General features: G+C 51.8%; 1 protein-coding gene across 1 annotated transcript in view; it reads right to left on the reverse strand.

Annotated features, from left to right (window-relative positions):
• The window catches only part of UBR4 (ubiquitin protein ligase E3 component n-recognin 4), a 110,555-nt gene that overhangs the window by 27,258 nt on the left and 63,914 nt on the right, over positions 1-19,383 (reverse strand). Inside the window, exons 59-80 of the mRNA XM_004679358.2 lie at positions 18,733-18,907; positions 17,833-17,929; positions 16,539-16,646; positions 15,983-16,099; positions 14,871-15,080; positions 13,233-13,382; positions 11,910-12,137; positions 11,063-11,141; positions 10,336-10,581; positions 9,431-9,599; positions 8,808-8,952; positions 8,203-8,288; positions 7,480-7,567; positions 7,026-7,219; positions 5,275-5,514; positions 4,800-4,938; positions 3,798-3,923; positions 3,561-3,689; positions 2,498-2,841; positions 761-851; positions 361-445; positions 94-221 (exon numbers count right to left, since the gene is read on the reverse strand). Coding sequence (XP_004679415.1) covers positions 94-221; positions 361-445; positions 761-851; positions 2,498-2,841; positions 3,561-3,689; positions 3,798-3,923; positions 4,800-4,938; positions 5,275-5,514; positions 7,026-7,219; positions 7,480-7,567; positions 8,203-8,288; positions 8,808-8,952; positions 9,431-9,599; positions 10,336-10,581; positions 11,063-11,141; positions 11,910-12,137; positions 13,233-13,382; positions 14,871-15,080; positions 15,983-16,099; positions 16,539-16,646; positions 17,833-17,929; positions 18,733-18,907 — 3,374 coding nt within the window. The remainder of the gene's footprint in view (positions 1-93; positions 222-360; positions 446-760; positions 852-2,497; positions 2,842-3,560; positions 3,690-3,797; positions 3,924-4,799; positions 4,939-5,274; positions 5,515-7,025; positions 7,220-7,479; positions 7,568-8,202; positions 8,289-8,807; positions 8,953-9,430; positions 9,600-10,335; positions 10,582-11,062; positions 11,142-11,909; positions 12,138-13,232; positions 13,383-14,870; positions 15,081-15,982; positions 16,100-16,538; positions 16,647-17,832; positions 17,930-18,732; positions 18,908-19,383) is intronic.

Raw genomic sequence — 19,383 nt, forward strand, 5'->3', positions numbered from 1 at the left:
GAGAGGCTGTTAAGAGGCAGGGCCCAGGCTGGTTGGGCACGAGCAGTCTGCGTGTCTTTTCCTCCCTCTCGGACCCCCAGGCTGGCCCAGTACCTTGTTCTTCTTGCTGGTTGGAGCCGGCGGTTTAATCAGCTTCTGCAGGATCCGCAGGCACATAAGGGTAATGTTCTCAACCACCACGGGGGTCTTAATGTTCACAGCCATGAGGAACAGGCTGAGTGCTGGAAACGGGAAGGGGCGTGAGTCACAAACAGAAAACCCTCCCTACCTGTTCCTGCCAGGCTGGCCGAGTATGGCCTTCCCTGCTTCTCCCTCCGTGGCCAGGACGCCACCTTCTAGCTACATGGTCCCTGAACTCACCGCAGCGCAGCCGGAGCTCCCAGCAGCTGTCCTCCTTCGAGATTGAATCTGTCAGCAACAGCATTTCGTACTGAAGACTACTTGCCTGCAAGGCCAACAGGAAGAGTCACGAGTAGAAGAGGCCCTGAAGGGTCAGTCCCAGGTCTGGGGCCTATGACCTGGGGACTCAGTGCTAACACGTCCACTCCAAGTGGCAGTACAGAAAAAGGAGAGAAGGCTGTTGTATAAAGAGCCCGTCACCTGTTTCTCCCTTCCTCAGAAGTGAGCTCCACCTGGGAAAATCATCTAAGATGTGAGTTCTGCAGAGGGCCTGCTGCTCCCTCCTCAGCCATCACATGAGACTGGCATAAGGAAGCCCCGCAAGTAAAAGAGGAGTCAGAGGGGAAACTGGCCTGCTCACCAGATCAGGATTGGCCCAGTGGCCCTTCAGGGCTGTGGAGACTTTGCCAATAATCAGGTCATTCATTTGCTGAGTGGCTTCTGGATTATCTCTGGGGAAGAAAGAAACAGTCCTATTACTCACCCATTAGTTGGGTCTCTCCTCTCCATGTGAAGGAACCCGGGGAGAAGGAAATCAGTGGTCTTCCAAGGCAAGACTAAATCTCCAGCCTCACACACCCCTGCACTAAGAAGGGCCCATCATCGGCCCGCAGACCCTGAAGGAAAGCAGCACCCACATCTGGGACATTCTCTCCCCAAACTGCTGCAGAGCGCAGAGGCCCCGGGCGCTACAGGCCCCAGCACCATCCCCAGCCACGGCCACATCATTTTTCTCATTGCCTTCTGCCTCCACCGCTTCTCCTGCTCCTTTGTGAACAAGGTTACACGAATGAGAGCAAAAGGCACATCTTCTCATGTCTGCTTCCCACGCCACTGCGCAAAATCCAAAGTCCTCACAATGACCGGTTGGATCTGGTCCCCAGCGAGCTCCCTCCCTGCAGCCCCCCACGGTGTCCTTCGGCCCACTCCACCTCGCCCGCACCATCCCCGAGTCCCCTCCTGTCCCCAGTGCACACCACCCTCGTCTTCCATGTCTGCCTGGCTCACCCACTGTAACCCAGGTCTGTGCACAAGCCTGGCCCTCAGAGGCCCCCGACTGTGCCCTGCTGAGTAGCCCTCCACAATCAGGACGCAGCTCAGCTCTGCTTCTCTTCAGTCTAGATTCCTGATGCTGCACTTACAAGTAATGACCGGTTACTGCTCTGCTCCCCATCTGAACAGCAGGTACCACAAGGGCAGGGACTGTTTCATTGACCACCAATTCTCAGGCTAGAACAACTCTTGGCATTCAGCAGATGCTCAATAAAAGTTAATTTTGAGAACAAATAATACAGCAAGTAATACTGACTACCGCATGCTCCAGAGATGCGTACCAAAGCTCATTAAGTAAACCCAGACAGCTCTGGTACCAGACCAAGCACCCCACCAGGCCAAGTCATTACTTCCACGAACTGTTCCACTGCATCCTCACCACAGCCTTTCAGGCCTTTATCAGTAGTCTGCAGATGAAAACTCGCGCTCAGAGAAGCGGCGTAACTGGCTTCAGCGCACAGAACAAACATCAGACACAGCGCAGCCCGCACTCCGTCACGAGGCTTTTCTCCTCTCTCACGCGAGTCTTGCGTCCGAGTGCCCACTCACCCCGCCTTCCTCCCCGGCACTCAGGAAATCTCCCTGCGACGGTTGTTAGCCTCCCTTTACCCACAGGGGATAGGTTTCAAGACTACAGGATGCCTGAAGCCATACTGAACACTATCATAAACTATGCTTTTCCTAAACATGCCTGTGATAAAGCCTAATTTATAAAGCTCACACAGTACGAGAGCGACAGTATCAACTGACTGAATCGACCGTCACAGCACTGCACTGCAAGAAAGTCATGTGAAGGTGGGGGGTTTCCTCAGCCCCCCCGGCAGGGCACCTGAAAGCCCCGTAGCTCGTTCAGCCAGCAGCTGGCGCGCTGTCTGAAACTGTGGAAGGGAGAACCAGGGGCAAGCCGAGACCCTATTAACAGTGAAATGGAGTTGCTGGCGCTCCCCGAGTTTGCTCCTGTCTCTCCTACGAGCAGCCCGCACCCCCTAGCGCTCCCGGCGCCCCGGCCAACCCCCGGCCTTAGGAATCAGGCGCAGGCTCTGACCGAGTGAGGAGGCACATGAGCTGGCGGACCTCCTCCCTCATGGCCGCAGAGCCTCGGCGGAGATTGTAGTCGAAGAGCTCCCGGATGAGGCCCTGCGAGACGAGGATGTGCCTGAGGGCCGGGTTGGTGGCCAGGGCCCGGAGCAGAGTGATGCAGTGCTCCGTGACGGCCGAGGCGCAGCCGTAGCACTTGGTGGACGACGTGTGGCCGCAGCCCAGGACAGACAGGGCGCGGTACTGGCTGGCGGTGAAGGTGGGCTGCACGGAGGTTCGGGACGACTTGGTCGCCGCCTCCCGCTGCTGCAGGTCATATTCCAACAGCTCTTTGCGTGAGGCAAAAACTTTCTAAGAACAAATACAAAGGAGAAAGAAAGGTGCCATTAAACTAAGGAAAAAGAAAAGGTCAAGTGGAAAGCTTTGTTTTAAAACAAAACTTCATGGGCACCACGTAACTGAACCTTCTTGGAAACTCCACCCAGTAAAGGCGCTATTCCCCCGTTACAGAGAACAAAGCAAGCTGGCTTTGACCGAGACTGAGTGGCAGAGACAGAACTCTGTCTTTGCTTGCAGGCACATGCCCTTAACTCCCAAGCAAAAAACAAAGGCAGAGGTCAGAAGAGACCCACGCTGCCAAATTTTAGGGGAGTGACATGGTGGGGAGGAGAAGCAGGAAACCGGCTCCTCTGCTGTATGCGCCAGCCTCGGTGCATGGCAACGAGCCCTCTACAGCGGCACCCGCCATCCACCCCGCGGGCTGAGTGGGGTCTGCGCCGCCTTCGAGCCTGCAGCAGGATCTATCGGAAAACAAGGCATCTGATTTTTTTTTTTTTAAACCAGGAACCTCTCTCCTAAAAGACAGTTAGTGGTCAAAGAAAACCATTTCAGTAGCTACCCCCATCATTCTCACTATTCTGTTTCCCGTTACGCGCCACAGCTGCGATGGGAGACCTTCCGCTGGTGGACAAGGGCCGCGCCCAAGCTGAACTGCTGCCGAGCGCAGGACTGCTCTGAACACTGCCAGTGACACCAGCGCGCATACCCCAGAGCTGCCCCCACCTCACTACCTGGATGATCTTGGAGAGCTCATCAAAAGAGTTCTTGCAGTCCCCACAGTACTCCTGGGCCAACTGCAGGATATACCGATTCACGCTGGCGGAAGTGGAACTGATGCCCCCAGCCGTTCCCGAGTCATCCTGCAAGAGTGAGCAGTGAGCCACGTGCCGTCGGCCTCCCCCAGGGACAGTCTTCTCTCCTGATTCAGATCCGGTGCCCCCCGACATGGCCCTCGGGCCCAGGATTACCTGTGGCTTCTCAGGCGCTGCCTCGTTGACTTTGCAGAGCAGGTTTTCCAGCTGTGGCCGATGTCCCATCAGCTGGTGGTACACCCGATCCGCTTTGTCCAGCAGGGTATTGATGTTGGAAACAGCCTGGCAGGACATGAGTGAAGGCTTCAGGATGGAGCTGCCCTGCATAAACTGAACTGCTAGCCGTCTACTGAAATGTTCCCCACAGACACTGCATTCGTGTTGTTTCTATTCCTCACCGTAACTCTGAGGTGGGTATGTTATTTTCAGTAATATGCTGTGGGCATGGAGTGAGAATACAATATACACATAACGTACAATGCTGAGAAAGAGAATTTCTGCCAGGTCACACAATATCACAAAATCCAGCGGAACCTGAACCATGGGCCTCACGTGTGCAGAGCTGCGCGGCCCCCTGCATGCCCACGCCACTTCTGGTAGCTGCCAAGAGGCCCCTCTTCACGGTCTCCTCTAACAGTCATCCCACCAAGTCATCCTAGCCGAGAACTAGCCACTGGACACGCCAGTATTAGCCAACAGCTTCAAAGGAAGTCATCCAATTTTTCTGCTTTTCCAGATCCAAAGCTATTTGCCCCATGATTCACAGGGAAGCCTGAAACCCCAGAGGCACACAGTGCTGACCACTGCACTCAGTTCCCATCACAACCACCACCTTGAAAGGACGAAAGGCAAGCTGCCATGAGAGGCAGAATGCCACGCAGGATGTGAACCAAGTGCCAGGCAGAGTCAGGCAGAGGTGCATCGTAATTTAGCAGTGAGTGTATTCATAGAATTAGAGCAAAAATTACCAAGCACTTGCAACCAAGGCTGCTAACCTATGCCAACCTTACACTGTTATCTGCTCCCTCCCAAAAGCTGCACCCTGAAAATAATGTTGAGTTGAGAATGACATGAGGTAGAAGAAAACCCATGCTGCATTTCACCCACTCTGCCCAAGCTCGGATCACTGCCCTGTAACCAGGCTGGATCCAGCCTCACCTTCTTCCGGTCTTCTTCATTCTCGATGGGATCCACCGCACAGCAAGGCTTGGCATAGAGCATGAAGTCGAAGCGAGCATATTTACAGAAGCCACAGGCATTACAGAGGAAGGGGTCCTTCTCGTCATAGTTGATGGACCTGAAGAACCAAAAGGTTTGTGTCGGGGGAGCAGAGGTCTGGTGGGTGGGACGGGATGCTGTGAAGATGAACTCTGCCACATCTGCACTTTGGAGACTAGTGCAGGCACCAGGAGGGACAGGAACGAGCAGGCTAGGAAGACTCAGGCCACCATTAAGACTCAGAACTAAACTAAGGAATCCTTCCACAGGATGGGCAAGCTCGTGCACACACACTCACATCTTATATTCCATGTCTTTAAGCTCCTGATGACTGTGAGACAGGCTCTAAAATGGCCCAACGGAGACTCCCAGGGAAAAAACACAAGGAACGGGCATGGCGACACCGCTCACGTACCGGCATTTGTGACACTGGTAGACGTTCTCTCCACAGTTGCCACAGACCCCTGGGTTGGCAGGAACCGAGGCACTGCAGCGTGGGCACTGCAGGGTCTCCGTAGAGGCCTGATAGTTCTCATAGAAGTCCGCAAATTCAATCATCAGGTTGGAAGCCACAATGGGCAAGGGGAGGTCAATCTTCACCTCTGTCTGACCAGGGGTCAGCTGGACCTTCTTGGCCTTGTGCCAGCGAGCCGGCCTAGGAAAGACAGTGTGAGACAGAGGTGGGAGCCTGAGAGCTTGTCATTTAACCCTCAGGGATGGCAGCCTGATGAGATGAAGGAAAAGACTGTCCACGGCATTTTACTAAGGCAAGGAAGTGGCCACTCTCAAAAAAGAAATGTTACCACTGCCCTTTCTCTGTAAAATGAGGAGAGCTCATACAAGTGCTAAAATGTTATATATGATAACTTCTGAGATACAGAAAATAAAGCAAGTATCAAAGTAAGGACATTATTTCAAAAGCTCATCACAGGGAAGCCTGAAACCCCAGAGGCACACAGTGCTAACCACTGCACTCAGTTCCCATCACAACCACCACCCTGAAAGGACGAAAGGCAAGCTGCCATGAGAGGCAGAATGCCACGCAGGATGTGAACCAAGTGCCAGGCAGAGGTGCATCGTAATTTAGCAGTAAGTGTATTCACAGAATGAGAGCAGAAACCACTGAGCACTTATGATGTGCCAACCTGCTCCCAGCACTGGAGCTAACTCATTCATCCTTAAACTAACATCCTGAATGGGAATTTATCTCCATTTAGCAGTAAAGGACACAGAAGTTGCAGAACTTCCCCAAGGCGGAAGAGACAGGCAGTGGAGCCGGGACAGAGAGCTTACCAGCTGCACGCTGACTACACAATGGAAATCAGACCTACCTCCTCCAGCAGGAAAGATTTTCCAATGAACAGATTCAATTTATAGGTCACCAACATCAACTCTGCTTTCAAGGAAGAAAACTGGCTTTAAGCAGAAGTCCTAGAGGCCACTTGTTGATATGCTTTATTTCACCTCATGGACAAAGACCACACTTCCAAATCGTAACATCCAAGTAGTATCTGCGTTCTCTAAGAGCACTGCTGAGACTTTATGCTACGGGTCCTCTCTGGCCCACGTGACTAGCTCTCATTTAGACCGTGAACACAGAGCTAGGAAGAACCAACGTAACCAGTATGAACGCAAAGCACCAGGCAGGAAAGGAAGGAATATGTTTAACAAAGCTTCCTGAGGAGTACGCCTCCTGCTCTGTGAGCCAACGTAACCAATACGAACGCAAAGCGCCAGGCAGGAAAGGAAGGAACATGTACTAACGAAGCTTCCTGAGGAGTACGCCTCCTGCTCTGTGAGCGAGGGAAGAGCCTTCTTAATCCAAGCAATCATGACTCTGCCCCGTATACGCCTGGTATAAAAGTGCAACTGCTCTAGTAACGTGGGGGGAGAGCCGGGAGCCCCCACTTGGGTGCCCCTTCCCAGAAGGCTGAGCAGCAGCAGGTGCAGGTGCCCAGAGCTCACGACATCATTCCCAACAAGCGCCGGCAGCACCCTTGGGAGCGGGTGTCACACTTCTGTCCCTCAGTTGTGACTGGATGGAATAAGAGGACCCAGAGGGCCTTTGGGGAGGTCATGCTTGACCTGAGTCCAGCAACCACAGCCAACAACTGGCGCTGAGTCTTACCAGCTGGCCTCCCCGCCCCAAGCCTGAGAAGCCCGTACTTGTTTTTCAGCTCCACAATGGCCTGCACAGTTCGGTTGTTGTAATAGAGGTTGACAGTTCGCACCATCTTAGTCCGTTTCAGGTCCCCAATTTTCACTGTCACTTTGCTGATGGTGTGGCTGCCAATGAGCTTCACAACCTGCTGGGTGGTGGTGTACCGTGTGTCCACTTTAATGGAAGAAAGCTTGATATACTAAACACAAGAGCACATGGAAAACACTGTGTTAGTTCAAGGCCGAAGGTTCATCCTACCATCTTCAAAATTCAGCAAAGCCATCAACTCTTTATCCATGGATTAATATTTAAGGGAACCAGAGTGGCAGGGAAGGACTCACACCACTCATGACCACCCACTTAAGGAGAAGACATCTATGCGGTAATAATCAGTCTCCGAAGCAAGAAACCCCTGGCCCTGTAAGCCCCACGATTGTCCACATTCCAGATGTCACTTACACAAAATGGCACTTCTGGATTATTACACACTAGGCAGGGGTCACTCTCCAGGTAATAGCCATCAAACTCCACCAAGCCGGACAAGGTGCTAGGGAGGAAATCAGTGTCAGCATAAAAAAGTCCTCACCGTCAAAGCAACCCTTTCCACACAGTCATGAAAAGACCTTGGTTCAAATTCCCCCAAAGGGAACCCTCCCCCAGAGTACACAGAGAACACAAGAAAGCCCAACAGGGTCTAAAAGTCACTGGGAGGAATTTCAGTTCATTGACCATAGACAGCTACGACTTCTGAGCTGTCCTGAGGTCAGTGGGAACCTAAAACGTTAAAATCTGACTCTAAGACTCAATTTTTCTAAAAACCACTGAATACTGAAAATAGGTGAGTTTGGTGGCATATCAACTATAGCTCAATAAAGGTTGGGGGGGGGGGAATGGAAAATTAAGCCAGAGAAATGACAACTTGGGAGCTGAGCTAACGCTAGCAGTGCGGTCTCTGAAATGCAGTCACTCCATGTGAACTATGGGATACAGACTTAAGACTCTTCAAACCAGAAACCTTCTAGGGGACTGCACACCAGACACTTTGAATACTTTTGTTTGCAAGGGATTCAAGCATCAACTAGACAAGGACTTACTGATTCACAGGTAAGAGGCTGTCAATGTAGAAACAGCCCTCAGCCCACCCACCAAGCATCAAATAGGAAAAAGCGAAAGGACACTCACTTATAAATGTTAGAGTTGGGATGGTTGGTGAGAATGTGGTTCTGAGTGCGTAGAATTTCCAGTGCCTTCTGCGAATACTCCTTCAGCTACAACAGGAGCACCAGAGTCAATGGGGAAGAGGGAAAGGTGCGGGAGGGCTTTAGTCTTTCGCTTTCTAGCCGAGGCTGGCCCAGAAACACCAGACTTCTCAGTCCCTTACAGAATCAGAGCTGGGCCTGACTCCCTGCCACTGGGGGCTCCGCACCCGTGATCGTGGTGACTGCCCCACCTCTCCAGACACTGTGGGGGAGACGGTGTCCACACTCATGGGAAGCCGCACCGTGCCAACTCCCGGCAGAACCTTCTGGGAACCCCCTCAGGGTGCCAGAGCAGCAGCTTCTTTCCCGAGCAAGTTGCACGAGCGCTGCATTTCTTCCCCCACTTTGCTCTACTTATTGGCTAAGTCAAGTCCACAGTGTCCATACTTGCTGGTATATGGAGAACACTGAAACTAAACCAGCAGAGTTCATCTGCAACCCTCCTGGGGGTGGCTCACCCAGGACTGGCTCAAGGGGGAGAGGCAGAATATGGCAAGTTAGGTTTTTTGACCATAAATCAACTGTTACCTTCTTCTCTGTTTGTGGGGTTTTCAGAGAGAAATACCCTAATAGATCCACAAACTGGGCAGCCTTACGACCGTAGGCTGGGAGCTCTGGCCATATGGACCACATCAGGTCTAGGAGGAGCTCTTGTTGCGACTTGCTGGAGTTTCTGTAGATAAACAACAATTTATATTATCAAGCAGCAGAAAACCCCCAAGATGGAGTAGTTACCCAGAGCCCAGGCGGTGTTTTGTGAGTGTATCTATTTCCCACAACACCGCATTCAGTCTGAATGGTTCTGCAGCTCTTCTGTTGATGCCAACAGAGGTGGCAGCCAGCCCTCTCCCATCTTCAGGAGGTGGCCCACTCCCATCATCCAGCATTTCTCAATAGCAGAAGCACAGCTTTGTAGCCTAAGAGGCAAGCCCGGTCACCTCACCAACTGAAACTCAGCCTTCAGTAGAAACCGGATCACCTCTTGCTTATGGCATCGGCTTAACAGCTGAAAGCAGACACTCTAACAGTCAGCAGGGCTCGGGCTGGCGTAGTGCTGACACGGCGGCCCACGGCACGCAACATAAAGCCCAGGGAGCGGCACCGTCTGCACTGGCTCCAGACCCACTTTGCCAAAGCCAGCCGGGCCCTACCTGTAGATGTGCAGAGTCAGGCAGTGGGCCTGCCAGCGGACTGAGGAAGAATTGGACTCTAGGAGGAAGCAACGCAGAAACTGGACCAAGGTCTCTTTATCTGCAAATTTGTTCAGCTGGTTCACCAGAGCTGTGCATAGCTGGTCCTCCTGGCTGCCGGAGCTTTCACCTGCGAGGTCAGGACAGGCCTGAGACTGAAGAAGTCGTCATCTAGAGCCCTAAAGCCCCTGTTTCTACGTGGGAGGACAGAGGATGTGTCCATTTCTAGAAGTTTCAACTGTTTACTGGGGGACAAAAGGTCAGCCCCAAGTCAGACATCATAATGCCACCAAAACAGTACAGGACAAAGGACCTACCAAGGCCTGGCGCTAAATTAAATACCCAGTCACACTAGAGGGGGAATTCCCTTTCAAACGTCTGTGATCTAAAACAGCCCATGTTTTAGAGACCTCACGGCGGTACCTGGGAACAAGAGAGCATGAGCCGCCTCCACTGGCACGCAGGCCCATCACCTCTCAGCTGTCCAAGAACAGAAGAGCAGCCAAGTAGAAAAGCTGCTGCTGTGTGGCCACAGGCTGGCTGCCCAGCCTGTGTCAATGCCCTCCCAGGTGCACCCAGAGCACGTCTCACGTCATGCCGACAGCCTCGCCACACAGCAGGGACTGTTGCTTTACAGAAGAAACGGGACCCAGTATACATGTTCCATGCGCTCCGACTGCCCTGCGCAGTCACGCCGCTTAGGGGATCGCCTTCCACGTGACTGAGAAGAGCCTCAGAGGGCCTTTGGCGTTTAGGTCCCTTACAGATTAGGATAAAAGACCTTTCCAAACAAGACTAATTCATGTGTTCCATGAGAAGATCAGAGCATACCACGCGGGTGACCCGGACGAGAGGGAGACTCTTACCCTCTTTCTCCTTTTCCTTTTCTTCTTTCTTGCTCTTCTTAGTGGATGACTTGGACTGTGTGGCAGCCTGTCCAGAACTGGTGGCCACAGGGGCTGAGGTGGAGGAAGCACTGGAGGAACCTGCTGAGGCTGCCAGGGCAGCGAGCACTTTGCTGCCACACAGCGCACAGGAGAGCAGCTGCAGCAACACCGGGGACACCCCCTCGTCCACCAGGAAGCTGACTTGGAGGAGGAAGTACAGGACAGCTGTAGGCAGAGGAGAGGGTGGCTCAGCTCCAAGGTGACCACAACCAGACACCTTCAAGGACAGGTGCAACTTCGCCACTCAGTCAGGACTGCCCTGTTCCCACCAGCCCCCTTGCCCGCTTCCTCTCTGCCGGATGGTGCCGAGAATAAACACCCTCTGGGGAAACATCCAGCCAGACACAGACCGACTGGAAGGCAGGTGGTCCACCCGCGCTCATTTGCAAAAGGCCATTCTCTAGAATCCATACTGTTTCGTAGCTTCATCAACTAATCTAGAAGTCAGACAGCCTGACTTTGATTTTGCCTGTGGCCATTATCACTCCCTTAAGACTCTCTCTTCGCCAACTCTGCTCGGCAGCATCTGCCTAGGTATCTTTCCATGGCTGTACCACGAGCATCCCGTAGCGACACAGTAAGCACACAGGAGCCTCGGGAAGCAGCTCTGAGAAGAACAGTAACCAAGAGAAGCAGCGCTGCTTACAGTCGTCTTTGATGCAGAACTTCTGCCAGTTGATGGTTCGCTGGGCGGCGATCTCCGCGCACGCTTTCAGGTGCTCCATCTGCAGTGGGAGCCGATCACAGAATTGAGTGTCCCGCCAAGCCTCCCACACAGCACCGTACCTGCCGCCTAGAGGGGACACCACCCGGGCTGTGGGGTGCAAAATGAACAAGGCCCTCTATGCAGGTGGTCCAGCACATGGCAAGCTGGGGCCACGGCCCACACAAGCACTGTAGTTCATAACTAAACTTGTTCGTTTGATCCACACCAAAGGTCCTTTGCTTTTAGGAAACTTCTAGTCTGCTCCATAAGGCACTCAGGTAAGCCATGAGCTGAGAAACTACTGAAAACAAAGTGTACGTTTTCCTCCCACTGGCACAACAGCAAAGACACCAGATTAGCACTGTTATTATTTAGACATTCTTTCTAGATGCTTCCACCTATAATTCAATTCACTGCTCAAAATCAAATCCTTTCTCTTGAAGCAGTATGGTATTTTTATGCACCAACCTCGATCATTTATCTAGTAATACTCAAGGATAAATAGCATTCGTGCAAAAGTTTTAGGTTGACTCTCGTATCCATGAAATGAGCAAGTTGAGAGTAGGCAGAAGCTCAGGCCTCTCTCCTTGAAATGGAGGAAGACATGCCAGGTGGGGCAGGATTGCTGAGAGGGACATCCCACACACTGAGCTGCCAGGCATGACTGCTGGTCAGCTATCATGGCTCTGCCTGGGTCTCATCCCTGACCACAACTTCTCTGAACGGTAAAAGCCCTTAGCTCCCCGCGCCTGCCCCCTCCCCTGCCCAGACCCGGCCCTTCTCGTACCAGGCTGATGAGCGTGTCATACTGCAAGGCGGAGCCCGAGCTGGCTGTGACCACGCTTGCCCGGAGGAATATGCCCTGCTCTTCCAGCAGCTTCTTGATCGCGCGCACGTGTGAGTCCAGAGTGTGCAGGTCACGGAGCTGGCGGTACTTCTCCTTGGACCCGCAGATGAAGAGCAACAGCTTGCGGACTTGACGGCGCACAAATGGAGTTTGCTGGATCATTAGGTACTGGAGGGAGGGAAGGCACTTATGCGCAGGACCCTGAGACCATGTCTCTACCAGTCATGGCTCCCAAGGTGTTTGTGATCTGTGAGTGGAAACCGGTAAGAAACAGCCAAGCCGTTTCCTCTTAGCCAAGTTGGCCTGGGTGAAGTGAGTAATCCCTAAAGACTGGGAGAAACAAAACCACGGAAAGAAAGAAGCCAACTAGAGGAAAAAGTGTTTCTGCTCCTCTTCCTCGGTACTTAGGAATTTGCAGGGAAGCTGCCATCCACTTGGGCCTACCCACAGTGAAACTATAAAGGAAAAACATGCAGAGTCTCCTATTCAGGTGAAACAGCTGGGCAAAGGCTGGGTTAGGTTACTACCTCAGTGCACCCTGCAATGGCCTAAGTGGATTTACTAACAGCTGTTCCGCCCCAGAGATGCCCCTACACTTATTAAGCTCCTCTCAGCCAAAACTACCCAGCACCCATGTTGTGACACCCAGTCCAGAATTAGGCTAACCACACTGCTTCTTTGCCAGCTGGCTCTCTCTCTTCGGTTCTGCCTGCAGAAAGCACCGGAGGGACTCTGGATGGCAGAAGGGAAAGGGACCCGCTCCTTCCTCTGTGCTGCCATGCCAGCAACAGCCCTTTCCCCAGCAGCGAGTCAGCCCCAACACCAGCTTCTCTGAGAACTCCCTCACTCGGCCACAGCACATGCCCCGGAGCTGCGCGGCAACAGTAGCTGCTTGGCAGATACCTGTCACTGCTCTCACAGGGCTGTGGAAGCTGCTTCCTGCAGTTACTCTCTGAATTACCTTTAATGTTCTGGATTCCAGTAGCTGCTTAACAATCCCCTATATTAAAAACTGCTAAGTTAGTGTACTGTTTCCCTAGCGGAGCCCAAGTCATCCAACCGGCCCATTATTACCGTGGAAGGGGTCCGAGTAACGTACAGAATCAGACACTAAAGCGAATGGCTTGTTTTGCTGACATCACACTCTGTGGGAGGGGCTCTGCAATGTCACATGAGGGTCAGAATGGAAAAGGGCCACAAAGCCAGCCAGAACCCTGGCGTCCTCTCTCCTTGGCTGGCACACTGCTTGGCACCTTCACTTACCTCTGAGAGAAAGTAAAACCAGGAATGATCAAAGACAGGAGGTGGGATTCGAGAATTGGTGTCAGCGATCTTTTTGATCTGGTATGGCAGTCTCAGTACCATCTCTGTTAGGAGCTGAGTATAGGCCTCAAACACATCAGCAGCGTGACCCTAGGAGAAGAACGTTGGTGTGAGAGCATGTAAGTACCAGTTTTCCATTACCACAAATAGGAGGATTAGCCGTTTGCCTTCTGAAGCCTGATTTTGATTGGCAGATGGTGCCTTTCCAAACCAGTCATCGCTGCCTGGCAGCTTAGCCCCCACCAGCAAGGTCACAGCATCTGGGGCAATTAGTTCCATGCAAATGTCACCACTGAGACAGTGGAAATTCTAATACTTCACTCTGGCTTTTGATGACACATAAATTAAGAGCTAGAATGGGCAAAAATGGACAAAATGACACTGGGGAAAGACTTCCGGCTTTCAACGACATATATTCCATTCCTGAGAACCAAAACATTCTACAGTAGTATGGAACATTTAAATAAACCCAAGAGAGCAGGGGTACTGACACCTGTGGACAGTGGAAACAATGGCTGCCCAACACAAGCTATGTGTTCTTCCAGGAAGGGTCCATGGCAGTTGCAGGGACATGTCCTGCACACTCAGTCACAGCTCTCTGTCAGCTCTGATAAGCTTAAGGGCTATCAACAAGAATAAAATACGCTCTTTGCTGACAGCTTGGAGGGGAAGCCTCACATGTTCAAGTTGACACTCCCAGAACCCATCCCAATCACATCTGCCAGGAGGGCAGTGTGCGCTGGGGAAGGTTCCCAAGGACCTAACGCTTAACCTGGCTTGTGAAGAAAGACCAGGAACTAGGTTGGTGGGGAAAGAGCGGGGCAGAGGAAGAGTTGGGACTAGCGCGTCCCAAGGCAATGGGCACACCTGAGCTGTGTGCCATGGTAGCAGTGTAGATAGTTGGATCCTCAAAGAATTATTTGGTCTAAAAATTATGGAAAACTACCAAAGGGTTATTAAAAAAAAGAGCACCAACACCAGATTCACATTTTTGCCTATAAATTCCAACAGTTAAACAGCAGTGCCCATGCTCTCCAAAGCAGAGCTATCCAATTCCACCACATGGCCTCAGATGGAAGAGAAGGGAAAATCACAACGCCCTGCCGAGGCGAGGTGGGCACTGTGCTCACCCAGTCAATGTTCACAGCAGCCCTACAAAACAGACACACGAGGTGCGGCTTACTGAGCATAGAATTCCCCAGGCGGACTGGCAGGGAGAACCAGGGACCCCAGCGTCCCCAGAGTCATCTGATCAGGAAGCCCATGTTTGCCTTAAAGCGCTCCTGACGAGAGAAGGGCCCAAGCTGACACAGGAGGACAACGTTGCTGGTACCCTCTCTGTTCTTTTTTGAAGCCAAAAGTACATGAGAAGTCTGATTCCCATCAATTTCTCAGGAATGAGAATCCCAGCGCAAGGCTGGGAAGAGTGGCTGCTCATTCAGTCTCGCTGAGTAAGACCCGCCACTGAATCAGGCTGCCTCCCGCAGCTCTGTCCTTGGCACCTTCAGCCCGCCCGAATAAGGCGTGCTCTGTTCTGCGTGATAAACAGGAGTGGCGCTCTGAAGAGAAACGCCTCACCTTCACATACTGGCGGAGAAAGAACGGGCTCATGTCTGGTGGGGAGGAAGTCGTGTGCGGTTTCAACAGCTGGCTGGCAGCCACGGGCTCCTCGTCGTTCTGCTGGCTCTTCCAGTAGTCCAGCAAGGACCTGAGCACGTGCAGGCAGTAGTCCACGGCGCCAGAGCTCAGCAAGGCTGCGGCTGTGGCACTGGAGATGAGGGAAGACGACTGGGGGGAGAGGTAAGAACCGCTTGTGAAAGTGGGAAACCCAGCTGGGGGTTGGGTGGGGGAGGCAAAGTGAGTTGTCGCCGCAGTACTTTAGTTTCTTGCGATGTTTTCCGACTCTCTGGAAGCACCACATGGTTAAGAGCAAACAAGGAAACATCAGTTGTCAACTCTAATCTCCTATGCACATGTGCCAGAGGCCCAGAAGGCAAGGATTAGAGAACCTTTCCACCTAGGAGGGGATGGGTTTTCTTTTCCCTTGGGCTACCAGGAAAGGAGCCCATCTCAAGGAGAGAGAACACTTCGCTCTCGGCACTTCACAGAACCCCACCTCCCAGTAGGGACTCTTCCCATAGAACCAGCTTCCAAAGAAGATGGGAGGCGTGATGACATGAATTAAAGAGTGGGAGAAAAGCTACTGTAAATAAAACCATTAGGAGACCTTGCAAATCCCAGCAAACCCCACAGCTCCTAAGCTCATTAAGATCGGATGCAGCTCACCCTCCATTTCTACCTTCTCTGCTTCGTGTTAATCTCCTTTCCACCATACACACTGCTTTCTCTCTGCTTATTACCACACCTTATAGCAACATAAGTAAGGAAATCCTCTTAACCACCTTACGCCTGCAGAAACAGTTCTGCTTTGCAAAAATGGGACTTCTGAACCTGTCAGCCCTCCACTGGAGGGACTATTGCCAAAGACCAAGACTTGGGAGGATTCAGAACAAGCTGGAGTCCCAGCTCCTGAAGAGGTGACAGCTTTGCATGCCACTCCTCTCAAGCAACAGGGCCTTATCCTACCAGAGTAACAAAGGACTGGCCCCCAGGCCCTTGGCCCTGGCAGTGACCAGGCGTCCTCTCACCTCCCCACAGGCCCACACCAACAAGGCTCCAGGCTAGCATACCTCACACGTGGATGACTTGGACCCGGACTTGGTCCGGGACATGAACACACTCAGCAGTCTCATCACGACCAGATGGACCTCATTCAGGGCGCTGCGCTCATTCTTCTTGGAGACATCCTGCAGGCAGATTGAGAACGTGCACTTTCAGCTTGTGACACCTCTAAACAAGATTCCCTTAAACCTGTCACCACTAGATGCGCTCAGATGGAATCAGACAAAACAAAAAAACAAAAACAAAAACAAAAAAACAAGTTTCAAAGTATTTGTGTACACTACCTAAGATCTGGCACGCTTGGGCGGCCATAAGATATAAAGAACCACTGAAGCTGTGGAAAGTCTGTGGGGTTCAGGGGCTTTGTCCTGCTCCACATTTGTGCCCAGCTCTAAAAAGAGACCTGGGCCAAAACAGGAACCAAAAACATATTTTTAAAATCACACCAGCGCCCTCAGCAGATATTAGCCCCCAAAGACAGCTGTTCCTCTACAAGAGGAAAGAAAACCCGAGCGCTAACCCCAGCCAACACTGCTTCTCGCACGCCTCACTCTCCAACGTCACCTTTTTCTCCAGGCCCAGCTCAGCAGTAAGCTGGGAGAGCAGGTTGTCTAAGGCCCCTTTGTCCTTCTCATCCTCTCCATCCAGATCTGCTGTAAGCATCAGAATGACCTACAAGTCAATAGAACAGTAAGACGTGAAAGCCAATTCTCTGAACAACAGCAACTCAAGAGTGATTCAGAAAAAACCGCCAACCTGGGTGCTCCCTGGTGGCACAACGGGTTAGGACGCAGCACTGCAAGCTGGCCACAGCGGCTTCAGTGCGAATTCGATCCCTTACCCCGGAGGTGACCCACACATGGTGCAGCAGACCTCTCCTGACCCGCCCACTGCTCCCCTCAGCAATGTACTTCATCGGCCTGCCTGTACTGCTCCCCGCTCTGTCTCTGGTGAAGCATCTCAACGTCCCTGCACCTCTAGCCTGTACACCAATTCTGTATGAATAAATAAATCTTAAAAAAAAAAAAGAAAAAGAAAAGAAAACCCCAACCTTCCTGATTTCTCTCTTAGAACTGTAATCTATGGAAGGCTTGCAAATCTCCAAAGTTTCAATGTCCAGAGTCAGAAGAATCTGGTAGATGCCACACCTGGCAGCACAGAAAATGTTTTGTCAAAGATTTGCAAAACTAATTGACTAACCTACATTACAGCAAATTAAATTGGCTTAAGACAGGGAAGTGTGCTAAGAATACAGAATTCTGGGCCCTCCCTGGTGGCGCAGCAGGTTAAAGCACAGCACTGAGAAGCTAAAGCCACTGCAGCAGGAGTTCGATCCCCGCCTGCCCCGGACAGGTGACCACATGGCACGGCAGACCTCTCCTGACCCGCCCGCTGCTCCCCTCAGCAGTGTACTTCGTCGATCTGCCTGTTCTGCTCCCCACTCTGTCTCTGGTGAAGCCTCTCACCGCCCCTGAGCCTCTGGCCTGTGCGCCAGTTCTGTATGCACAAATAAATAAAAAAAAAAAAAAAAAAAAAAAAAAAAAAAAAAAACTCCCCCTCTGCCTCGGAGGAAAGCAGTCAGTGAGAGTACCTATTCACTCTCACGCTCACTCTAACCCTAACAAACACTACAAAGAACCCCTGGAGCAGGCTTTTTGCTCCTGGTCAATAACTAAACTGGATGACATTGAAGGGAAGAAAAAATTTCAGTCAGCTTTTCTTATCCATAAGATGAAAGGCATGGAAGTGCAGTTCAACAGTCCACATCAATCATGTAAGACCTGACAGCAAAGAGCCCCGCGGCCAGAGCCCTGTGAGAGCAGCACCGCGCTCCAGGCGGCCCGGCTGCGAGCACTACCTGCATGTAGGGGATGGCCCGCACGCCTCCGACATTTCTCAGCTGCGGCAGGGTCTGCAGCAGTCTCTCCAGCAACATCAGCCGAACCATGTGTAGCCTGAAAGGTTGAGGGAAGTGCAAGAAGCGTGCGTTAGGACGTACACACTCAAGGAGAGCGTACATTCTCTCCTCCCACCGCCACAGTAAGCAAGCGGCCAACTGCTTAGGAACAACGCCAGCATTAGAAAACGTTATGCGATGGCTACCTGGCACACCAACAAGAGAAATCTCACTCAGCGGAGAGGGAGCAAAGCCAATTCCAAAATACAAATGAAAACCTCCAAGAGTATTCAAATACTTCTCAGTCAGCATCTAGTTGTTCTCAGTATAAGAACTAAATAAACTTTCAACAGTAAGCCTTATGCCTTTTACCAAAAACATAGTCCCAGTCTGTCTCCAGACATTACTTTCTAGAATTTTTCTGCCTACAAATTCTACATTAGCCAATTACATAGTAAATTTTTTTTAACTTTCTTTTCCAGGCTTTCCAGATCACTAGGGAGGCCAGTCACTGCTTTACCTTGATACCTTGTCCAGTGCCTTTCCTCAACACACCCCCCTTTCCATACTGGAGCCCAGAGAGCCCCCCAATAAACGAGTTCTTCAACTCATCGCATAGCTGTACTTCAGTACTGAACGACAGCCTCTGGATGGCTGCTGAATATGCTGACTCAAGGATCAATATGAAAATCAATTAGGATCTCACTGACAAGTTGGTTCAAGCGTTTGAGTTTATTCCCTTTAGATTTCAGAACAGCAAAGTGTTTTATCACCCATCACCTCTTGCTACTGAGCCATCACCCTACTCCTGAAATATTTTCACAGGGAGAAGCCTCCTGACGGCCAGGGACCAGTACTGACCTGTTGCTGGTGTGAACATCTCCTTCCCCTTCCCCTTCTCCTTCTCCCTCAGAGCCATCTCCTTCCTGGTGTCCGGTGGTGGTGCTGATGGCGCCGGTACTTGAGCTGACGCTTCCTGGCCCAGCTGGATGCCCCTCTGCTGTGCCATCACCATACGCACTACTCCGGCCAGACACTGGAGAGAAATGAGTAAAAAAGCAAGTGCAAATCAAGCTGCAAGCATGATGGCATCCAGTGCCTTCTGAAGTCAGCAAGAGTTAGAAGATGACTATAGCTTAGAGTATCTTTTCTTCTGTGTGGAGCTAAATAAAGACTGACTCGCAGTCAAGATTACGGCCCCGCAGCACTATGCTAAAATCACTCATGGCAGCCACACGTCCTTCTGGAGTACGCCTGATCCACCTACAACAACAACCTTAGCCTCGCTGCTGAGAAATGTCCGTCTCATACTCTATAGAGAAAATGTACACTGACTTGGGAGTCTAGAAAGTATCAACTACTCTTATTCACCTCTGTAAGAAATTTCCAAATCCACTCTTTAAACACAGACTGATTACAAGGCCAACTCACAACGGCCTTGTCGGGCCCCCAACCAGCGCGCCGCCCTAGCAGCCAGCGAGCACGCTGTGAAGATGGCCGCTATGTTCCCGT

The sequence above is a fragment of the Condylura cristata genome, unplaced genomic scaffold (genome assembly GCF_000260355.1).
Source record: "Condylura cristata isolate star-nosed mole 26May11 unplaced genomic scaffold, ConCri1.0 scaffold00008, whole genome shotgun sequence".
Lineage (NCBI taxonomy): Eukaryota > Metazoa > Chordata > Mammalia > Eulipotyphla > Talpidae > Condylura > Condylura cristata.